At 39.8% G+C, this 22,356-nt stretch overlaps 1 protein-coding gene across 5 annotated transcripts in view; it reads left to right on the forward strand.

The window, feature by feature from the left end:
• The window catches only part of KDM4C (lysine demethylase 4C), a 286,545-nt gene that overhangs the window by 133,408 nt on the left and 130,781 nt on the right, over positions 1 to 22,356 (forward strand). For all 5 annotated transcript variants that reach the window (XR_014619288.1, XM_084304804.1, XM_084304806.1 and 2 more), the window contains exons 9-12: positions 11,858 to 12,048; positions 15,669 to 15,907; positions 17,959 to 18,320; positions 21,501 to 21,612. Coding sequence is in view for 4 of the 5 variants with exons in the window: in XM_084304804.1 (XP_084160930.1) it covers positions 11,858 to 12,048; positions 15,669 to 15,907; positions 17,959 to 18,320; positions 21,501 to 21,612 (904 nt within the window). In the remaining variant the exon portion in view is untranslated. The remainder of the gene's footprint in view (positions 1 to 11,857; positions 12,049 to 15,668; positions 15,908 to 17,958; positions 18,321 to 21,500; positions 21,613 to 22,356) is intronic.

Below are 22,356 nucleotides of genomic sequence, written 5' to 3' on the forward strand. Positions count from 1 at the left end.
TCAGGAAATATAGTAGTAAAGGATTTACATTAATAAGAAACACAAAGGTAGTATAGTTGTGGAAGCTTGATTGCATTTCCCCTATGTTTAAAAGAAAACAAAACACAACAGCAGAGAACCTTGAACAGGCATCATTCCGCTGTTTTAGTTGTACTTGAAAGGGTTGAACCTTGTTGGTAATGATGCTTAGTTTTCACTGCACCCAACATAACAGTACTGCAAGAATCCTTCTTTTGTCCCCAGAAAATTAGATAGGTGTGTGTAAAAACTCAAAAAGTAAGAATGCTGGCCTGTATGTTAATCTGTTGTTCTGGATGACAACTTGAAAGTAGAGTTACAGATAGCCTGTACAATTACTGAAGCTATAATTATATAAACCTCCTTCCCTCCTCTTTCTGTATGTAGAAATATCTTTGTCCTCACCTTACACCTATCTTCAGCAAGTGCCTCGGATCACAGGCTGGTGTTTAACTTCCCTTTTGAGTTTCATTGGTCATCTCATCTGCATGCCTAACTCATACTTTATTTAGTCATTTCTGGGTTATGAAAGCTAAGAAGGAGTATCATTAGAAGGGCAGTAGTGGCAGGTAAGACAAGCAAAAAGGAGGACTAGGAGGTGGTGAGGTGGGGCTTTTAAAAAGAGATAGACTTCCTTCAGTGGTTTCCTGGCAGTCTTTCTGTTGTCAGGGCTTCAGTGGAATGCTGATACTATGGAGGAAAACTGATGTATTTTTGCAATGGCTTCTGACACCAGTGGAATCAATTCTATGTTTTTTATATTTTTAATATTAGTTGGTTTTTGTGTGTGTGTGTGTAGGAGTGTGTAGGTGGCATTATGTATAAGTGGAAAATAAATTGGAAATAGGAATCAAGAAAAAAGCATAGTTTGTAATGCACTATTTAAATACTGAACTCTTTTTAAAATATTGCAGGTTGTTTACTAATGCATAAATGAATACAAATGATGATTTTATTAGAAATATTTTGTTCTCTTATTTACCTAAATCATCATGGAATGTATAAAAATAAACTTAGAGAGAGTAGTGATTTGAATTTGTATTTTTGTTGATGACTGGATGTGACACAGAACTGAGCATATTCCCTGTTACTTAACCAAGGATGGTTTGCTTTATCGCAGTTTGCACAGATGGCTAACTGATACCAAAGGTTTCTGCAGTGGTGCCTAAAAGTTGCCAGAAGGTCGGTGTGAAAACATATCACCGACTGGTTCTACAGCACCGAACAATCGCTACTAGGATTTATTAAATGCAGTCTTCCAAACAAGCAATACCTGTCCAGCACTTGTTCTATGTATACAGGTGGTCCACAGGAAGCAGCTCTAGTTGCAGCACCAGTAAACTGAAGTTTATCAAAATATCATTTATACGTTTTTTGGAACATTATTCATTTAAGGTACTGCAAGATGAGTAGCTTACAGGAGGTGAAAGAGTCTGTTAGAAGTGCAGCTGAAGTTGAGATGGGAAGATGAATATAAATTCAAGAAAATGTATCTAACAAATACATTGTTGCATATGTACCTTGAAGAAAGCTTTAATCATTATAAACACTTTAGAAAAGTATGTGAAAAAATTGTGATGCGAGAAATACCTCGATTAGACTATTTTCAGAGTATGTTTTTGGATTGGGATTTATATAGGATATAAAGGTTACTTTCCTCATTCTGCTTATGTGTTAGTTTGTTACATGATTTGTAGATATCCATTCTCCTTTTATGAAGAAGAGAATTTTTCTTGATTTCTCTTGACTATTATTCTCAGAGGTGTTGTCCCCCCGGTATATAGAATAAGATTTTACCTACAGCATTCAAATTACAGCACTTTTTATATATATATCTGTATAGATCTCTATCTATCTATCTATCTATCTATCTATCTATCTATCTATCTATCTATATACTATGTGTATATATATATATATACATGTGTGTATATGTATATATATATAGATCTATATATCTATAGATCTATCTCTCTATATATACAGATCTATCTATATCTATATATCTATATATAGATATGTATTTTTTTTTTTCCTGAAAGGATTACACAAAGTAAAGGAATAAATCTAGCCTAAGAATGAGTTATCGTTCTTTAAATTAATACCTTGTGTGAATTTTAAATAAAGTAGATTTCAGTTGTAATGAAAATCACATTTTAACTAAGAAAATGCTACACTAAGTATGAAATGTTACAGTGCAATGTTCAGCAACTTCCAGCTACTTAAGCTTAATGTGTTAAATATTATAACACACCTCACCTTCTTCTAGTCAAATGATATAAATTGTCTATTTACTTTCTGCTGCAGTAAAATATAACCTCTACAGCATTAATATTTCACAGAATCACAGAATCACAGAATTTCGAGGTTGGAAGAGACCTCAAGATCATCGAGTCCAACCTCTGACCTAACACTAACAGTCCCCACTAAACCATATCCCTAAGCTCTACATCTAAACGTCTTTTGAAGACTTCCAGGAATGGTGACTCCACCACTTCCCTGGGCAGCCTGTTCCAATGCCTCACAACCCTTTCAGTAAAGAAGTTCTTCCTAACATCTAACCTAAAACTCCCCTGGCTCAACTTAAGCCCATTCCCCCTCATCTTGTCACCAGGCACGTGGGAGAACAGACCAACCATCACCTCGCTACAGCCTCCCTTGAGGTACCTATAGAGAGCGATAAGGTTGCCCCTGAGCCTCCTCTTCTCCAGGCTGAACAAGCCCAGCTCCCTCAGCCGCTCCTCGTAGGACTTGTTCTCCAGGCCCCTCACCAGCTTCGTCGCCCTTCTCTGCACCCGCTCAAGCACCTCCATGTCCTTCTTGTAGCGAGGGGCCCAAAACTGAACACAGTACTCGAGGTGCGGCCTCACCAGAGCTGAGTACAGGGGGACGATCACCTCCCTAGCCCTGCTGGTCACACTGTTTCTGATACAAGCCAGGATGCTGTTGGCCTTCTTGGCCACCTGAGCACACTGCTGGCTCATATTCAGCTGACTATCCACCATCACTCCCAGGTCCTTCTCTGCCTGGCAGCTCTCCAACCACTCATCTCCCAGCCTGTAGCTCTGCTTGAGATTATTGCGCCCCAGGTGCAGGACCCGGCACTTGGCCTTGTTAAACTTCATGCAGTTGACCTCAGCCCATCGGTGCAGCCTATCCAGATCCTCCTGCAGAGCTTTCCTACCCTCAAGCAGATCGACACACGCACCTAACTTGGTGTCATCTGCAAACTTACTGAGGGTGCACTCAATGCCCTCATCCAGATCATCGATGAAGATATTAAAGACGACCGGCCCCAGCACCGAGCCCTGGGGGACGCCACTAGTGACTGGCCTCCAACTGGACTTGACTCCATTCACCAAGACTCTTTGGGCCCGGCTATCCAGCCAGTTTCTAACCCAACGAAGCGTGCGCCAGTCCAAGCCAAGAGCAGCCAGTTTCTTGAGGAGAATGCTGCGGGAGACAGTGTCAAAAGCCTTGCTGAAGTCAAGGTAGACCACATCCACAGCCTTTCCCTCATCCACCCAGCGCGTCACTTTGTCATAGAAGGAGATCAGGTTCGTCAAGCAGGATCTGCCTTTCATAAACCCATGCTGACTAGGCCTGATCGCCTGCTTGCCCTGCAAGTGCTGCATGATGACTCTCAGGAGGATCTGCTCCATGAGCTTCCCTGGCACTGAGGTCAAACTGACAGGCCTGTAGTTTCCCGGGTCTGCCCTCCGGCCCTTCTTGTAGATGGGCGTCACATTTGCTAGCCGCCAGTCAACTGGGACCTCCCCCGATCGCCAGGACTGCTGATAAATGATGGATAGTGGCTTGGCCAGCTCCTCTGCCAGTTCTCTCAGTACCCTTGGGTGGATCCCATCCGGCCCCATCGACTTGTGCACATCCAAGTGCCATACCAGGTCACCAGCCAGTTCTTCGTGGATAGTGAGGGCCACATCCTGCTCCCCATCCCCTTCCACCAGCTCAGGGTACTGAGTATCCAGAGAACAACTGGTATTGCCGCTAAAGACTGAGGCAAAGAAGGCATTGAGCACCTCCGCCTTTTCCTCATCTCTTGTAACTAAGTTTCCCCCCGCATCCAGTAAAGGATGGAGATTCTCCTTAGTCCTCCTTTTTGTGTTGATGTATTTATAGAAACGTTTTTTGTTATCTTTAACGGCAGTAGCCAGATTGAGCTCCAGATGAGCTTTGGCCTTTGTAATTTTGTCCCTGCACAGCCTCGCTACATCCTTATAGTCCTCCCTAGTGGCCTGCCCACTTTTCCAAAGATTATAAACCCTCTTTTTTCTCCTAAGCTCAAGCCACAATTCTCTGTTGAGCCAGGCTGGTCTTCTTCCCCGCCAGCTCGTCTTTGGGCAGGTGGGGACAGACCGTTCCTGCACCATTAAGATTTCCCTCTTGAAGAGCGCCCAGCCTTCCTGGACCCCTCTGCCCTTCAGAACCCCCTCCCAAGGGACTCCACCAACTAGTGTCCTGAGCAGCTCAAAGTCAGCCCTCCGAAAGTCCAATACAGCGGTTTTACTGGTCCCCTTCCTGGCCTCGCCGAGAATAGTGAACTCTACCATTTCGTGGTCACTCTACCCAAGACAGCTCCCGACAATCACATCCTCCACCAGTCCTTCTCTGTTTGTGAAGAGAAGGTCTAGCGGGGCACCACCCCTGGTAGGTTCACTAACCAGCTGCGTCAGGAAGCTATCTTCCACGCTCTCCAGAAACCTCCTAGACTGCTTTCTCAGGGCTGTGTTGTGCTTCCAGGATATGTCAGGGGAGTTTAAGTCCTCCACGAGTACAAGAGCTGACGATTTCGCAACTTCTGTCAGCTGCCTGTAGAACTCCTCATCTATCTCCTCGTCCTGGTTTGGTGGTCTATAACAGACCCTGACCAGGACGCTAGCCTTGTTGTCCCTGCCGATCCTAACCCAAAGGGACTCGACCTTGTCATTCCCAGCCTTGAGTTCTACAACCTCGAAAGACTCTCTAATATAGAGAGCCACACCACCACCCCTTCTGTGCTGCCTGTCCCTTCTAAAGAGCTTATAGCCAGGCATTGCAGTACTCCAGTCATGAGACTGGTCCCACCACATCTCCGTGATGGCAACCAAGTCGTAGCCTGCCTGCTGCACGATGGCTTCCAGCTCCTCCTGTTTGTTACCCATGCTGCGTGCGCTGGTGTAGATGCACTTCAGCTGGGCCATTGCCTTATCCTCCGGCCTTACCATTGTTCCCCCCTGCACAGCCCCAACAATCCTTGCTTCAGCCCCATCCCCCTTCCTACCTAGTTTAAAGCCCTCTCAATGAGCCCTGCCAGCTCCTGGCCCAGGATCCTTTTTCCCCTAAAAGACAGGGACCCATCTGCGGCCATCAGGCCAGGTGCTGAGTAAAGTGCCCCATGATCAAAAAAAACAAGATTTCTGCGTTGGCACCAGCCCTGGAGCCACGTGTTTAACAGGTGGGCTTTCCGTGTCCTCTCTGAACCCCTCCCTGCCACCGTAGGGATGGACGAAAACACTACCTGCACTCCCACTCCATCCACTAACCGACCCAGCCCCCTAAAGTCTCTTTTGATAGCCTTGAGGCTTCTCTCTTCAATGTCATCACTGCCAGCCTGGACTATCAAAAGAGGGTAATAGTCAGAGGGGCGTACCAGGTTGGGAAGCTTCCTGGCAACGTCCCTGACCCTGGCCCCAGGGAGGCAGCAGACTTCCCTACGGGTAGGGTCAGGCCGACAAATAGGGCCCTCTGTTCCCCTAAGAATAGAGTCTCCAACAACAATAACCCTCCTGTCTTTCTTGATGGAGGCAGTCCTGAGGCGTGGAGTCGACCTCCTCACCCTAGGCATCCTCCTGGGAACACTTGCTACCTCTTCCTCAGCTACTGGTCTGTCGAGCTCCAGGGCCTCAAACCTGTTGTGTAAGGGCACCTGGGAATGCGGGGCTGGAAGGGGAGGGCGTCGCCTGCAATGTCGAGCAGGGACCTGTCTCCATTCCTCCTCAACTCCCAGATCCCCTCCCTCTGCCCGATGGTTACAGGGCAGGGGGTCCACCCCCATTTGAGGAGTCTCACCTCGGTACCTCCCCTTGAGGCCCTGCAGGGAGTTACTCCACAAGTCTATCTCTCGCTCACACTCCCTGATGGCCCTCAACCTCTCCACCTCCTCCTTGAGCTCCGCCACCATGCGGACCAGGTCATCCACCTGCTCGCACCTCACGCACACAGTTTCTCTGCCTCCCGCCGATGGCAGCAACAGGCTCAGACACTCTTTGCATCCGGTGACCTGAACTGTGGCATTTTTTAACGGGTAGTCGGTCTGGGTGTGTACCGACTTCCTGGAGAGCGCACCGTATTTTTGATAGTTTAAAAAATCCCATGTGGTTCTGTTTGAGAGAGTTTAATATTAATGGAAGAGTATTAGACCCTTAAGATGTGTACTTGATTCTTAATGACAAAAAATGTTTTAAGAGCTTTTTTTGAGGTACTAGTGTAGATGTTAGTAAGTCAAAATACTGCTGGTCAAAACACGAATCCTGCTATTATCTTAGTAAGAACAGTTAGGGGAAAAATCCCCCTATTTTAAAAGGTGTTTGATTCTGTGTTAAATATGCATAAAAATCTATAAGCTTGGTGTATTCATTTCAAATTGTCTGCATTAGAGCCCCAAATAAGAAGAACTTAATTTTTTAAATACAAAAGTTACTCTTTTTCCATTCACAAATAACATTTATTTGGAAAAAAAAAAATACTTTGGCTGAGCATGTCTCTCCAAGGTAATTTATACTCATTACAAATATATATCGTGTCTGGTTATACCATTTAGTTACGGTGCTGATACATTTTTCTTCCAATTCAGTGTGTGCAGTTACTAATAAGAGTCATTTGAATTGCTTACCTCCAAGCTGTGTCTTTATGAGAGAATAAATAATAATAATATTAATGATTATGGTGGAGATGTTAATTGTAAGGCCAAAAGACTGAGAGAGGGTTCTAGTCCCTTAATTTCTCTGATTGTCATACTAATCTTTGATTGAAGAATATATATCAGACTGATTATACTGAATATAGAAAATAACTCCTTGCATTGAATAGAATGGGATCTGAACCAACATAACTGCATGTTACGTGCGTTTTTTGTGTAGTGATCATACATTATCGGTGAATAATAGTGGATCTACAGGAAGGGCTGTGTTAGTTATACTGATGATCTCTCACTTCTATCAATGCATTTCAGTCTTGACCAGGATGTTCTAAACTTATTCATTTTGTCATTCTCTTGTGAATCTGCCACCAAACAGCTGCCAAATGATGGAGATAACTCCTATAGCACTTACACTGGTAGACAGTGGCCTGGGACAAATTACATTTGTGCGCTTACTGGGGTGGATTATTGTTCTTTTTGTTATTTTACAGAAATAATGACTTGTATTTTTTTTCTATTTTTTTCTGATTGTATGATTTTACTAGTCTAGCAACTTTGATTTCACATTTACTCTTAAAAATATTACATGTTCCTAAAATTGTCATCCGTTAACGTACTATAGTGAGTGTTTTAGTGGCATGTCCCTGTGCCTGTGTCCCTAGAGACTTCTCCATCAGAATGACATTTAGTTTTGCTTTGGAGAGAGAAGCTTTCACTCACCTTTTTGTCTCTGAAGCAGGAAGCCATGTAACTGTCAGCTCTAAGTCAGTCAAATGAGACATGAGAAAAGAATGTTGCCCCCTCAAGAAGAACCCAAGAAACACTCCTCCAAATTATTTAGCAAAGCCACCGTTTTTTCTTTTTTTTTTTTAATTTTTTTCTCCTGACATAATTTAGGGAAAAATAGCAGAAATAGTTTTCAGATCGTAACTGCTTTCACTGGGTAATATGATAATATGATACCTCCAAATATTTACAGCTTTTAGTGCCTAGAAGGTTGTTTTCTGTGTTTCCTGTATTTTCAGGCTAGCAATAGTAGAGTTGAGCATGATAGCCACTTCTCTTTAATTTTTTACTCGGAGGTATGTGTTTTTAGAAGTTTAAAAACTTCTATAAAAAATCAATGGTATTCCTAGTATCTGATTGCTCTTTTTAAATCAATTGCAGTAATACTGTTAGAAACTGGTGGAAATTAATCAAACCTTACTGAAAGACAGAAATTCTATGCGTCATTTGGACATAATTTATTTTAAGTCTTTTCATATGTTATTATCGTAGAATCACAGAATACATCATAGAATGTATTTTTTCTTGATGTTTTTTTTTCTTTTGACTTAAACGATAGCTTTTTTTTTTTTTCCAGACTGCGAGAAGCCTTGATGTCTAACAGCAAAACCAGTAATCCTTTTAATTTCTACTTAACAAAACATTTCTAATCTGTGTGTAGAAATTTTGTCTTGAAATTGAAAGGATTTTATGCGTAAATAAAGAGAAAACGGAGTATCTCTTGTCCTATGTTACAAATTCTATCTTTAAAAGTGAAAAATAATATAGTGGACTGTATCTGCATCTTTCCACTGTCCAGATATCTCAATTCCTTTCCTGTTACTGCTCATTGTGACTGATTGGGGTACTTTATGAATGAGACTGTGTTTCAAATAATGTTAAGTCTTTTTGCAGAATGTGTGTATATGTACATGTATACAAGTTTTTTGAAAAAAGAATATTCTAGGCAGATACTCTTGGTTAAAAACTGTCATAAGATGCAGCTTCTTAAAGCTACAACTTCATTTTTTTTTCTTCTTTCTACTCATTCTTCCATTAGAGGGTAGTATTAGGAAAAACTGTTGGCATTCGGATGAGTTACTACAGCCTTCTTGTTAGGTGAATGTAGGACTTAATTAACAGTAAAATTGTAAACATATGAATTAAATAAAATGTAATTTTAAACTGATGTCAGATTCTGCTAAAACCATGTCTATTGCAGTGGTAGTAACTCTGCCTTTACAGCAAAAATCAGGTTGCTGTGTAGTTCTGATATCTGTATGTAGTCAGAGGAGTTGAGAAAGTTTTCTTCTGACATCTTTTGAAGTAGGGTTTTGATGCTAGCTTTTGAGATTGGCACAGGGCTTCACAATAGTTGTGTGAGTCCCTACATACGTTACTGCAGTAGTGGTAAAATTCATTGGGACAGTGCTGTGATTTGTTCTGATTACCATAGTCAGGTAGGGTATGATTGGAGATGTGTGGAATGAAGCTGTGATGGTAGCATCAAATATGGATATGGCATACCTCATCTCATTTTGTGCCCCTGGAGACTTTAGGCATCGTTGTTTGGAAACTCACTCCATTTTGAGTTCAAAATGTGGAGGAAACCATCCAGTGGAAAATGTCATACATAATAAACATCATTAATGCATATGTAATGAACATCATGTAAATTCAGAAATGTGCCATGGAACTATGCATTTAATAATAATAATAATAATAATAAAGTATTCCAAAGTCAGAAAGAAGAACGAAATTACCTTCTGAAGAAAGAAGACAATATCCCTTTGGCATAAGTTTCAAATAATGAAATAGTAAGTTTACTTGCACGCTTAAGATTAGAAGGTTGGTCAATAAAATTGTTCTACCTGGAGATTGGGCCTCATATGACGTTAAATAAAAAATAATTCCTTGTGGTGGCTGAAATTTGTTATTTTTACTGACTGTGTTTGCAGCGACTTTCCATGAAGTCATTACTGTATTATTTCAGTGCTGATCTAGCTTTTGCCTTCATGTTTTCCTATTTAACCTTTTTTTGAAGATACTGAAAATGAAGCAAGCAATTTAATAATTCTCAGATTCCTTGTGTACATTTTACTGCTTATACTTTCGGAGTGGAAGAAGGGTAGATCAGAAATGGTAGGAGGAAAGAGCAGGCAAAGGAATTTGCATCTAGCACACGGAAAGCAACCATTCTATCGAATGCTAGCATTCAGTCACAAGTGTTTCAATTTTTCTATGAGTAAACACCCTCCTTGTTTTATCACCCCTTTTAAACCAACTATGGCAGACATATGCATTTACCATTTTTTTGTATATACCTGTTTACCTGAAATAAAACATCATCTCAGTTTTGCCCCTTAACAGAGTCATTTAGCTAAAGCACTAAGTTTTTTAAACGTTTTTCCACTTAAGAATCTCTTTTTTTAGCCAGTCAATTTGCTTTTAATCTGAATAGTTTACCTACCACAGGCATATTGTTTTATTTATTGCAGTCTCCTAATAAGCAGGTATTTTGGAGTATTAGGTACAGTAACTTTAGTTTTAAAATCATCTTGTTATAAATGGCTCAGGATTCAAATTAGGATTAAATAAAAAAATAGGATTTATTGAAAGAATATAAAGGAATAGAGGTAAGCAAACAGCGCTGGGTGCACCGGGAGTCTCCGCTCCACCAGGACGCACACCAGTTACATCAAGCAGCTGATTTTTATGCTCCTAGACTAATACATATTCATTACTACTTCTAAAAAAATAGATTATTAAAATTAGCTTCCGGGGTGCAGTCCTTCCTACTGGAGCATGCGCAGTCTCCTCTGGGGTCTCTTCTGGGGGTCTCTGGGGGTCTTCCATGCTGAAGGCTCGCAGTCTTCCTCTTCCCCTTTTGTACTTACTGGGCACCATCCCAAGTTTACAGAACACCTTCTTCAAAACACCTTCTTCAAATCTTGTCTCCCAGCCGCTTTTCAGCTTCTTTCTCGGCCCCCCCCTAACCAGATACCAAAGATCCACATAGTATCCCATAACAGTCACTAGTTGTTATCAGTTGTTCTGAAACTCCCAGACACACGGGTAATTAAAACATTCTTCCCCAGCCATTCACAGACACATCTATAGCAGTGTTAGAAATAGAAGTCCAGAATAACAAAAGCAAACAGGTTCATAAATTTAAGAAGTGATAAATTGGCTAGAATGAGGAATGAGGGGGAGACTGGGACACACTGCAGCTGTGGTTCAAGCATTGAATTGCCAGTGCAGGGCCCAGAGGCAGACAGGATTCAAACATTTCAAACAGAATTGTTCTTTATGGACACGAATTGTTAAAACATTCCTCACAATCTGTTAGCATTTACAGTATTTCCATGAAGAATCCTATGGATTTTCACAATCATTGTTCAGTGTTAACTCAGTTACTCTAGAATATGCCACTCATGTGCAGAATTTGTAAAGGAAAGCAGTATAAAAATAGTTTGGTCAGGGATGAAAACAAAGTTGATGATGGAAGTCCCGCATGAGATTTTAGGGTGGACATTGCACAGAAAGGCAGATTACAGGTTCATAACACTCCTCAGGGCTGTAAAACATAATGTTCCAAAGTGTCTACTCCCCTCTCTTGTTTGTCCTTTTCTCTTTGTAGGAAAACCTGAATAAAACTGAAACTTGCTTTGGTACTTGTGTGCATTTCCTGCTTGTCAAATTTCTTTTGATAAGAAGTATAAAAGTGAGAACTCTATAAATGCCTGCAAAGGCCTTTGGGACAGGTGGATACAACATGCATAATTTTAAGAAAATTATGATTCTGCTGAAGATACATGCAGTCTCTGGGTTCAACATATTATGCTTAAAATTATCAAGAACAGTTAATAGAAGAAATGCTATAATTTATTTTTGGTCTTAATTTTAAGAGTTAATAAAACAATGGAGTGTCCATAAGTACCTGTGTGGAATCCTGGAATGTCACATAAGTTGAGATAGCACCTTCTGTTGAACACTCCTTACCTGCAGAAGAAGTGAGGAAGATGGAAAAGAGAAAAGTTTTGATTAAAGTAAAGTTGGCTTTCACATGTGGGATTTTTATTCTGGATTTTCTTTACTGCAAACTGTGGCGCATTACATAACTTGTCACTTAAACATTCCTCTATTCTCTTGCAGTGCACGTGCAGGAAAGACATGGTAACAATATCCATGGACATTTTTGTGAAGAAGTTTCAACCAGACAGATACCAGCTGTGGAAACAAGGCAAAGATTTATATATCATAGATCATACAAAACCTACTCCTGAATCAACACCTGAAGTAAAGATCTGGCAGCAAAGAAGAAAGAAAAAGAAGCTTCCCAAGAGGTATTTGTTTCTTTATCCTTCATTTAGTTGTTTTCAATCTGAAGTCAGTTTCCTTTTTGTTTCCTCAGTGTTCCTTTCTCCAAAATCTATTTTAATTCATTTACTTAAAGTGTTTTGTTTTTTTTCTTTGTTAAGGTGGATGTGGGGACAAGTAAAGTCTTTCAGAGTAACTAAGTGAAAAGTTCATTTGTAGCTTACAAGTTATATACATAGCTGAAGTTAATGAGTATGGAGACCACCAAAATGCATTCCAGTGTGGTGTTTAGAATCCTTCTTTAGTAAAGACTATTACCGAAAATTTTTCAATGGATGGTTGCCATTGTTTCTAGTTACTTCTGCAAACAAAAGACAGAAGAGACGTCTTCTCACAGTTGGGATGGAGATTAAATTGGAAAAACATGTCATGAAGCTATGGCAGAATCCCAACAGCTGTGTTTAGTCTCTAGCATCAGCCTTAGTCCTCACTGCCATCTAGCTCCATGGAGATATCACTGCTTATTTGGCAGACTCACAGTGTAGCAGCCAAAACCCTTTTGCATCTACCACAGGCCAACGAGAGATCAGAATTTGGCATAAGGAGAGTCTCAATCCCAGTTATTTATGCTGACACCACTAACAAAAATAGGAGAATAAAGTTTCAGCTTGTCAGTTGAAGCTGTCAAATTCTATTAAAGCAGTTTCATAGCAGGATATGTTTCCTTCATGCGTGCATGATGTTTGTTTTTTTGTTTGTTTGTTTGTTTCTACATTGCACAAATTTTACTTGTGCACTATTGCTTTCATATTTTGATTTTACTTAACATGACCTCTATGGATTTTCTTTTTCATTATCTAACAAAAATCTACTTAGCTTCTAGCCTAGATTGTACTGTTTTATTGGTATCTAGTTTCTGGGGAGAGAGGCATGCTGGGTTAAAAATACTGTTTTTTAAGACCTCTTTCCTCCTTCAAATTGCTTTACAACATAATTACCTTTCTGTCTTGCTCTTAAACTGGGAATTCTTCATTTTCTTTGTGAATGAATGTGTTTCTTGAAGAAGACAGTAGGCTTGCATAAGAAGCAGTGTGGCCAGCAGGGCTAGGGAAGTGATTGTCCCCCTGTACTCGGCTCTGGTGAGGCCGCACCTCGAGTACTGTGTTCAGTTTTGGGCCCCTCACTACAAGAAAGACATGGAGGTGCTCAAGCGAGTCCAGAGAAGGACAATGAAGCTTGTGAGGGGTCTGGAGAACAAGCCTTACGAGGAGCGGCTGAGGGAGCTGGGGTTGTTCAGCCTGGAGAAGAGGAAGCTCGGGGACAACCTTATCACACTCTATAGATACCTTAAAGGAAGCTGTAGCATGGTGGGGGTTGGTCTATTCTCCCATGTGCCTGGTGACAGGACGAGGGGGAATGGACTAAAGTTGTGCCAGGGGTATTTTAGGTTGGATATTAGGAAGAACTTCTTTACTGAGGGGGTTGTTAGGCATTAGAATGGGCTGCCCAGGGAAGTGGTGGAGTCACCATCCCTGGAGGTCTTTAAAAGACGTTTAGATGTAGAGCTTAGGGATATGGTTTAGTGGGGACTGTTAGTGTTAGGTCAGAGGTTGGACTCGATGATCTTGAGGTCTCTTCCAACCTAGACAATTCTGTGATTCTGTGAAAATCAAACTCTAAGGAAGAGAATCAGTTCCAATTGTAGAGGAAAAACATAGTTGAAGACATTGGGTTTGTTCTGGGGTTTCTAATAATACATGTAATTTGTGGGATAGAATGAGTTCTTGAAGACATCTGGTGAAGAAGCTGGAACAGCCAGTTTCTTAATGCATGGATAGTACTAACTGAAACAGAGAGTGAGAGAGAGAAATTTTATTGATTAGGTAATTTCACTTGTAGTTAATTTCGCTGTACAGAGTAACTGCAAGTATACACTCCAATGCAATTTTAACTAAAAGACTTAAACAATGTATTGAAAGTTTTAGCATGGGAACACATGGTGTGATTTCATGCACTGAGCTGAGCTAATAAACACAATTCCCATACTTTTTAATTCTTCAGTTGGCTTTTATTCAGCCGTGGTAACAATGCATATTGTGAAGGGAGGATGAAATGTTTACTCAGCTTAATTTCTACTGTAATGTGTTGATTGGCAAGGGGCTTGGAACTAAGTGATCTATGAGGTCCCTTCCAACCCAAGCTATTCTATGATTCTATGATTGAAATTGTGATCATTTTGATTAGGAGGATAATGCAAGTTCCAAAAGAGGGAAAACAGAAGAAATACCATGTATGGGAATTTTCCTGAACATAGTGACATGCAGAGCTTAAGTTTGATGTTTGTGGCTGAAATACTTTGCTACACTAGAACTGCATGTAAACAGTAATTAGGCTGGCTGCTGTGGATGGATGGCCATGTGTCATACTTGGGCAAATTTTTTGGAATTACTGTTTTGTAGAAATACTATTTCTAATATTGCTTTGTAGAGATTGCGTTGAAATGTGTACATTAGATGACACATGATAAAAGGGAAGGGGTAACAAAATATTTTTTCTGGAGGTGTTTAGAGTCCAAGTTCCTGCCGTAGTTGGGAATTAATCACTACTGTGTCATCAGTTTTGGAACCTGATGTGTGATTTGTGGTTCACAAACTTGTGAAGGAGGGGAGGTCTTGGTTGGATATCAGGAGAAATTTGTTTACTTAAAGAGTTGTGCAGCATTGGAATAGACTGCCCAGGGAAATGGTTGAGTCACCATACCTGGAGGTCTTCAAGAAACGTGTAGATGTAGAACTTAGTAGCATGGTTTAGTGGTGGGCTTGTCAGTACTAGGTTAAAGGTTGGGCTAGATGATCTCAGAGGTCTTTTCCAACCTGAACAAATCTATGATTCTATGAAGCAGGTAAACATCATCTTCTCCTGTATTACATAGTTGAATTTGAAACTGGATTCCAATCTCCTGTTACCCTTAGCTTGAGCGCATAAATAACAAACCAGTTTCTCAAAGTGGCTGACATCTCTCTTGCTTCAGCCTCTTTCTTCTGATTCCGAGAGTGCATAAACTCTATACTATTTCAACTTTGATTTTTAAAAAGCATTATCAAATGTATTGTTTGATACAGTAGCCATTCAAATATTTGGTGACTAGAATTTTTTATTTATTCAGATGCTTGTTTATGTTAATATGTGTATAAAAATGTATATGGTATGTAAACAGACCACATTTTATGAGGGTATTCAGACTACTATTGTACTGGCATTAGTGTTTGGAAATATTACCTGGTTTTAGTGTGTTTGAGAATGTTTTGTCTTCATTACTTTCATAAGGGTTAGTCTCTTTCATGTTCAAAAAAAAGGGTTAATCGGAAAGCTAGTCTGGATGCAGATTAAGTAATAGTTAAGGTTATTTTACAATTTAAGTTTTGTCATAGAATACTGATAAAAGGTTAGAAGGTCAAATTGAATCGTTAACCTATCACATAATAAATTGTAAACACCATCTCAATACAAAAAGATGAAAAATTCTCTCTTTTTTTTTTTTTTCCTACTGTCTTTAAGCAGGTGAAAGGGACATATATATATTGGTAGACATTTTATCTTATCCAAGACAGACATTCTACTCTGACAGCAGTATCTCTTATAACAGCTTACAGCGCAACAGATCTCGATCTAAAAAGCTTAAAACTCCAGAGGACAAGAGACTGTCTGCTGTGGCAACTGGTGCAGAAATCATAGCGACTGAAGCAACTGCTGATGACTCCAAGGTCAATGAAAAACGAGAGGAAAAAGTGAGACGACAAAGTGCAGGAGTGCCTTCTGGGGAAGAAGAAAACAGTGGTAGAATGCAGCTGGATCAGGTGTTATTGGATAATGCCAAGGGTGCAGGTGAGATAAGGACTGATGGTTTTTCACATCTAAGTTGTAGACTATTGATACTCTAATGTTATAAATTAGTGGACATTAAAGCAATGTACACCCCTAAGTAGCATACTAAAAATGTGTACTTACAAAGTTATTCAGAGAAGATTGATTCAATAAGAGTGAATGACCAAATTAATATTCTGAACTGAGAGTAGTATCAGCTAAATTGTTTTAGTCGAGTGTGCAAAGAGGATGATTCTTTTAAATTATACTTCTTCAATTGACTGATAGGCTATACAAAAAAAAAAGTGGTAAGTGATAATGGAAACAACTCTTAATGATGCAAACATTATAGAGCATATATGCTTCCAATATGCTACATGTATTTTCATCAATAATACTGCATATTATTACTGCATAGTGGTCATACTTGTGCAAAAAATGCTCTGAGACTGAAGAGTTCTAATTTTCCCTTGTTTTGTCTGATAATGTAATTTACAAAGGCTTTTTCAAGTCAAGGATGCTTCTTTTTTTTTTCCCCCACAATGATTTTATAATTTTATGTTTGGTCTGTTCTGGAACTTATTTCTTCTGTTACCATTGAATTTCATTGTAATTAAGGTATAGTTTCACATTCTTGTTCAGAAAGGGAAACTACAGTCTTAACTTCAGGTTTGGGAACAGTCCCACAGATTTAAAATTTGGTTGTATATTTAGACACTCTTTCTCTGTTTTTGAATGGTATTAGTTTTGCTGGAGGTGGTAAAAACCAGGACTGAACCTCATAAAGATACCAAAGTGCAAATTCCAAACTGGAAGCTGAGAATTTCTTTCTTAAATTTAGGTGTTGCTGTATTTTAAAGCCCCCTTCCCCCCCACACACTTTTTTTTTTTTTTTGAAGCTGTTCCTTTACAGCTTCCTCCAGCTTTATCAGAGGTTTGGAGTGTTCATGACCACTGAAAAGCTAGTGTTATTTAGATACCTGACTTCATGTGCTCCTTGACAAGAGAAGGAAAAGCAGAGAAGAGTGGAGCACTGTCCTTCCCTTTGTGCTATTGAGGGGTGGTGCCTAGACCTTTGTAGGGGAAAAGGCCTTTTTAGATATGACACTAGAAGCGCCAGTATTCACATAGGAGCCAGTGGTTTGTCCTGTGTCATCTCCATCTAGTACAGTCATTATGCTACATAAGGGCAGTAGTCTTCATACACAGAGGTTCTGTTTTGGTATCAGATGGGCTTTATATTACTAAATTTTATAAACAGTTGACCTGACAAAGTCATTTTTCAGAAAAGCTCATTCATATAACCACTGTAAAGAAAAGTACTTCAGAGACCATTTTCTGTAATGCCTTGGAAGTGCTGCTGAACCAGTATTCACTGTGATGTGTGGCAATAGAGTTCTTTAAAAGCATGTTTTTTGGGTCAGCTGTCCAGCTTATTGTGTCTGGAAAACAGCCTAGAAAATATGGAAACGTGTTGAAACATCCACAGATAAAGAATTTCAACAAAATCCACAAATTCACCCTTCAGCATCACTGAAATATAGAATTATGGTAATTGCTGAACTCTAAATTTATGCTAATTGCCTTTCATTTTTAGACCAGTGCTGTTGTTTTCAGAATATTCTTGATATCTATTTGAAATATATTTTCCTAATTATAAACCATTAGTTGATGTTTATTTTCATTTGCAAAACTGGCATAATAGGTATAAATAAAGTTCAATATACCAACCTTTTATATATATATATATTTTATTATTTTTTTTCCAACCAGTATAAAGTGCATGTGGGCTGTCAGACTAAACAAATATTGATTATTTTGAATGACTTAAAACTGTTGTAATTCAAGCACAAAATACCCATTAAACGATTAAAGCTGTATTTCACGCTCCAAACTCAAAATTTTACATTGAATATATTCTGCAGTCAAACCCTTACTCCACTTTTATGCATGTCCTTCTAACACCTACTTTTTTGTGTGTCTCCTTAATAAGGAGCTGTTCGTATTGTTTTGAAATGAAATACACTAATAGAAAGTGAGATTGATTAACAAATCGTATTTTTGATCCACAGGAAGCATCCTTTCAGAATCATTTTCCAGTCCTGCTCCTGCACTAGAGAAAACAAAAATCAAAGATGAAGATGGGGCAGATTCCAATGACTCTGTCATTACATCTGAAGATTCAGTGGCCTGTCTGCCCATTTCTGATAACTGTAGAAAAGAAGAGAGTTTGAAATCTCAATATCAGTCTATGTCACCCATACCATTCCATGAGTCACAGGAACATACTTCTGAGGTGGAAAACCCAGGTAAAGAGGAAAATGCCTTTATAGAGGATGATGTGAGTGACCTAGAAAGCTGTGGAAGTATCTTGGAACATGGAGAAGTGCCTGTTGCAAAAAAGGATGAAGAAGATGGCATGGAAACATCCAGTGTATGTGAAGCAAATTTCCATCATTATATTAATATATTCCTGATTTAATGAAATGTGAACAAACATGTTCCTAGTCAGAACTGATATCCATATTAAAGCAGTTAAGAATATGCATGATTTTAATCTCGTGCTAATTTGAGCATGTTCTGAAGTGTTCAGGCAACAGTGGGAATTCAGATCCAAAGCAGAATGTTTTTGGAGCTTACTTGTTGGCATATTTTTCATCTGATTTTAGATTTCTACTAATCTCATTTTGTATCTGTGAATCTGATCTGTCAGTCACTACTCTCAAGCTATTCCCATGTTCATTGCCTGCCAGTACTAACACAGCTACCAGCTTTAATTATTGCTACTGACCTGAAATACAAATTATTACAGAAGCACGGAATGGTTTGAGTTGGAAGGGACCTCTGGAGGTCATCTGGTCCAACCCCCCTGCTCAAGCAGGGACACCTAGAGCAAATATTGCACAGGACCACGTCCAGATGGCTTTTGGGGATCTCCAGTGAGGGAGACTCCACAGCCTCTCTGGACAACCTGCTCCAGTGCTTTGACAGCCACACAGTAGAGAAGTGCTTCCTGATGTTTAGATGGAACCTCTTGTGGTCCTGTTTGTGCCCATTGCCTCTTGTCCTGGCACAGGGCAACACAGAAAACAGCATGGTTCCATCCTCTTTACACCCTGCCTTCAGGTATTTATACACATTGATAAGGTTCGCCCTGAGCCTCCTCTTCTCCAGGCTGAACAGCTGCAGTTCCATCAGCCTTTCCTCATATGAGAGGTGCTCTAGTCCCTTGATCATTGTGGTGGCCTGCTGCTGGAGTCTCCGATACATCCAGGTCTCTCTTGTGCTAAGGGCCCAGAACTGGACACAGAACTCCATTTGAAGCCTCATCAATGCCGAGAAGAGTGGAAGGATCACCTCTCTCAACCTGCTGGTGATACTTTGCCTGATGCAGCCGAGAATACCTTTAGCTTTCTTAGCAGCAAGGACACACTGCTGGCTCATGTTCAGCTTGGTGTCTACCAGGAGTCCCATGTGGTTTTATGCCAAGCTGCTTTCCAGCTGGGTGGCCCCCAGCATGTGCTGGCGCCTGGGGTTGTTCCTCCCCAGATGCAGGACTCAGCACTTCTTGTTGGACTTCATGAGATTCTTAGCCCACCTCTCCAGCCTTTTGAGGTCCCTCTGAGTGCCTGCACAGCCCTCTGATGAGTCAGCCACTCCCCGTAAGTTTTATGTCAACTGCAATTAGATATGAGTGCTGTATTTGGTATCATGTATCTATTTTTCCAAAAACGTTTATTTTCTTGACCCTTTCTTATGTGAAAGTATACTTTTCTATGCATTTCTATACATGAAAGTATCTGGCAAAAAGGCTGGAGGCATGTCCTATGAGGAGAGGCTGAGGATACATGGGTTGTCGAGTCTGCAGAAAAGGAGGCTGAAAGCTGACCCCATTGCTCTCTACAAGTGTCTGAGGAGAAGTGAACGGGAGGTGCTGGTCTCATCTCCCTGGTCACTAATGACAGGATGTGTGGGAATGGCACAAAGCTATGCCGGGGGAGGGTCAGTCTGGATATTAGGAAACATTTCTGTACTGTGAGGGTGGTCAAACATTGAAACAGCCTTCCTGACAGTTGGTGGATGCCCCGAGCCTGTCAGCATTCAAGAAGCGTTTGTACGATGCACTCAATAATATGCTTTAATTTTTAATTAGCCCTGAGAGGTCAGGCAGTTGGACTTGCTGATCTTTGTAGGAGGAACTTCCAGATGAACTAAAATCTTCTATTCTTTCTATTCTGTTCTATTCTACTGCTGTTACTCTGCTCTGAAGTGTGGGCAGCTTTGATTTTAGGAAGCAGATTGAAAAATGAAAAGCTGTAGTGGTAGTCACAGAAGCTAAGTTTGGCAAATTCCCAGTTTGGTAGAGAGAGAGCAGGCAGTCTATACCACCAGATTGCCAGACTTGATGGGAAATAGATTTTGGAGGTGTAAGCAAAATCATACTGACCATTTCACAGTCACAAAGTGTGCACTAATGATTTTTTTTTTCTATTTTGGGAGTTTTAATGAATGTGTGTTGGAGATTCTATTAATCTCTTTCAGTGCCTCTCAGCAATTTATATATCACGTATCACATAAGAGGCTTCAGCTATTCTCCATTATAACTGCTTGCTCTTTCATGTGTTTTTGTTATTACTTCTTACAAGTGTGTTGCACAAATGCAATTAAAGAGGTAGAAGAGGTAGATCTTTCCCTTTTTAATTTGTTGGTAACTTCTAGATCATAAACCTGTATGATGCTTTGACCTCATCTTGTTCCCTTGGGTTATCATAGTAAATACTATCTCGTTTTGTAATTTCCTTCATACTTAACAGAAGTAATTTTCAACCCTCACAGCATTCAAGGGGTACGTGTGTAACTTGTTGGGTTGCTTTCTAGGTACTGAAGAACAAAGTTAGGTGGTCCATAGAAATCATGTGAGACTGTTCTCAACTTTTTGTCAGTACACTTGTGCTTCCTCTACTCCTGAATCTCCAGTTGTGACCAGCAACTGATTTACTTTGTGATATCCCTCATGGCACCTAAATCTGGAATTGGGAATGCTGCAATGATTGCAGCATTGGCTTTAGTTCTTGAACCTTGGCTAACTTCAAGCTGAAAGTACATAAGAGTGTTTGAGGGAGGAGTTTCCTTATATCCCAGTGTGCTAATCCTATGTCAGAAGTCTTAGTTTCTTATCTGAACTCCAGATTATTATTATTTTTAATTTCCAAGATATAGCATTTCCTCAAGTATTTTGTGTTCTGTGACATATGAAGTTAATACATTCTGGGCACATTTACCAAAACACAGCTACATTATATTTCTAGCTCTCCAGAACTGTTCTTTCTCTCAAACATCACCTGAGCAAAACAGGATTTATGCTCTGTAAGTTTGGATGGACTGTAGAAACCTACACCTCAAATAGTTTATGTGTGCAAAAGATTACTTTTTCTCAGTTAGAGATTGTATTTTGAATTAGAGACAAATATTTTATTGTTACATTAAAGGTACTTTGGATATCCTGGTCATACATGCAAAACTGATATCTGTGCTCATTTGTAGGAGACTGGATTTGTTCATCAAAATTAACTGCAGAAGTCCATGCTAAATTAGTTGTGATTTTCGTTTTCAGTCAGCAGAAGCTGAAAGCAAGAAAATATCTAAAAGTTGGCGGCATCCACTAAATAAACCCCCAGCTAGATCTCCAATGACTTTGGTTAAACAGCAAGCAACTAGTGATGAAGGTGAGTGTACTGTTTAATATTTTTTTCTGGTAGTCTTTTCCTGTGCATAGACCATATATAGGCATTTTCAAAAACAACGGGAAATATAAACTGTGTAGGGTTATTGCATATAAATCATTCAGTGTGGGCTCTGAATCCACATCATATACTTCTGTACTGTTTTCACATGAATTCTTCTAAGAACAGTGGATCTATCATTGCAAAAAACTCTGAACAATAGGTCGTTTAAGATGCATGTGTTCACAAATCAAATCTTCCTTGTTAGAACTAAGAGCAACTGTGTTTAAGAGCAAGCTTTTCATTGAGTAAACGTAGCTAAAAATGACACAAAAGTCTTTTGAAAACAAGACCTTAGGTGTAAATCGTAATCCCCCTTGCTGCTTTAAATCTACTTTTTCCTGGTCTTTTTAATAGAAGTTGGATATTTTATAGTCAGTCTTTTAAGTTACTGTAGTTCTCATTCAAAAAAAAAAAAAAAAAAGCTACTGACTTCTGGGCATGGACAATGTCTTGATTTCCAGGTTTTTGCTTAGGTTCATACTGAAATAATGAACCTCTGTAATTCTGTCATTTTGATAAATCAATTTTTCCCTGTCGTTTTAGAAGTCATTGAAAAGATTATTTTGACCATAGCCCCTCTACATTTCTCCTATCTCTAGATATGGTTCTAACTATATCTAATGAGTAGTTTGCAAGAGATTACAAATAAGGTTTACAGTTTCACAAATGTAAGAAGAGGTGGAA

Source organism: Netta rufina (assembly GCF_964035555.1).
Source record: "Netta rufina genome assembly, chromosome: Z".
NCBI classification, from domain to species: Eukaryota; Metazoa; Chordata; class Aves; order Anseriformes; family Anatidae; genus Netta; species Netta rufina.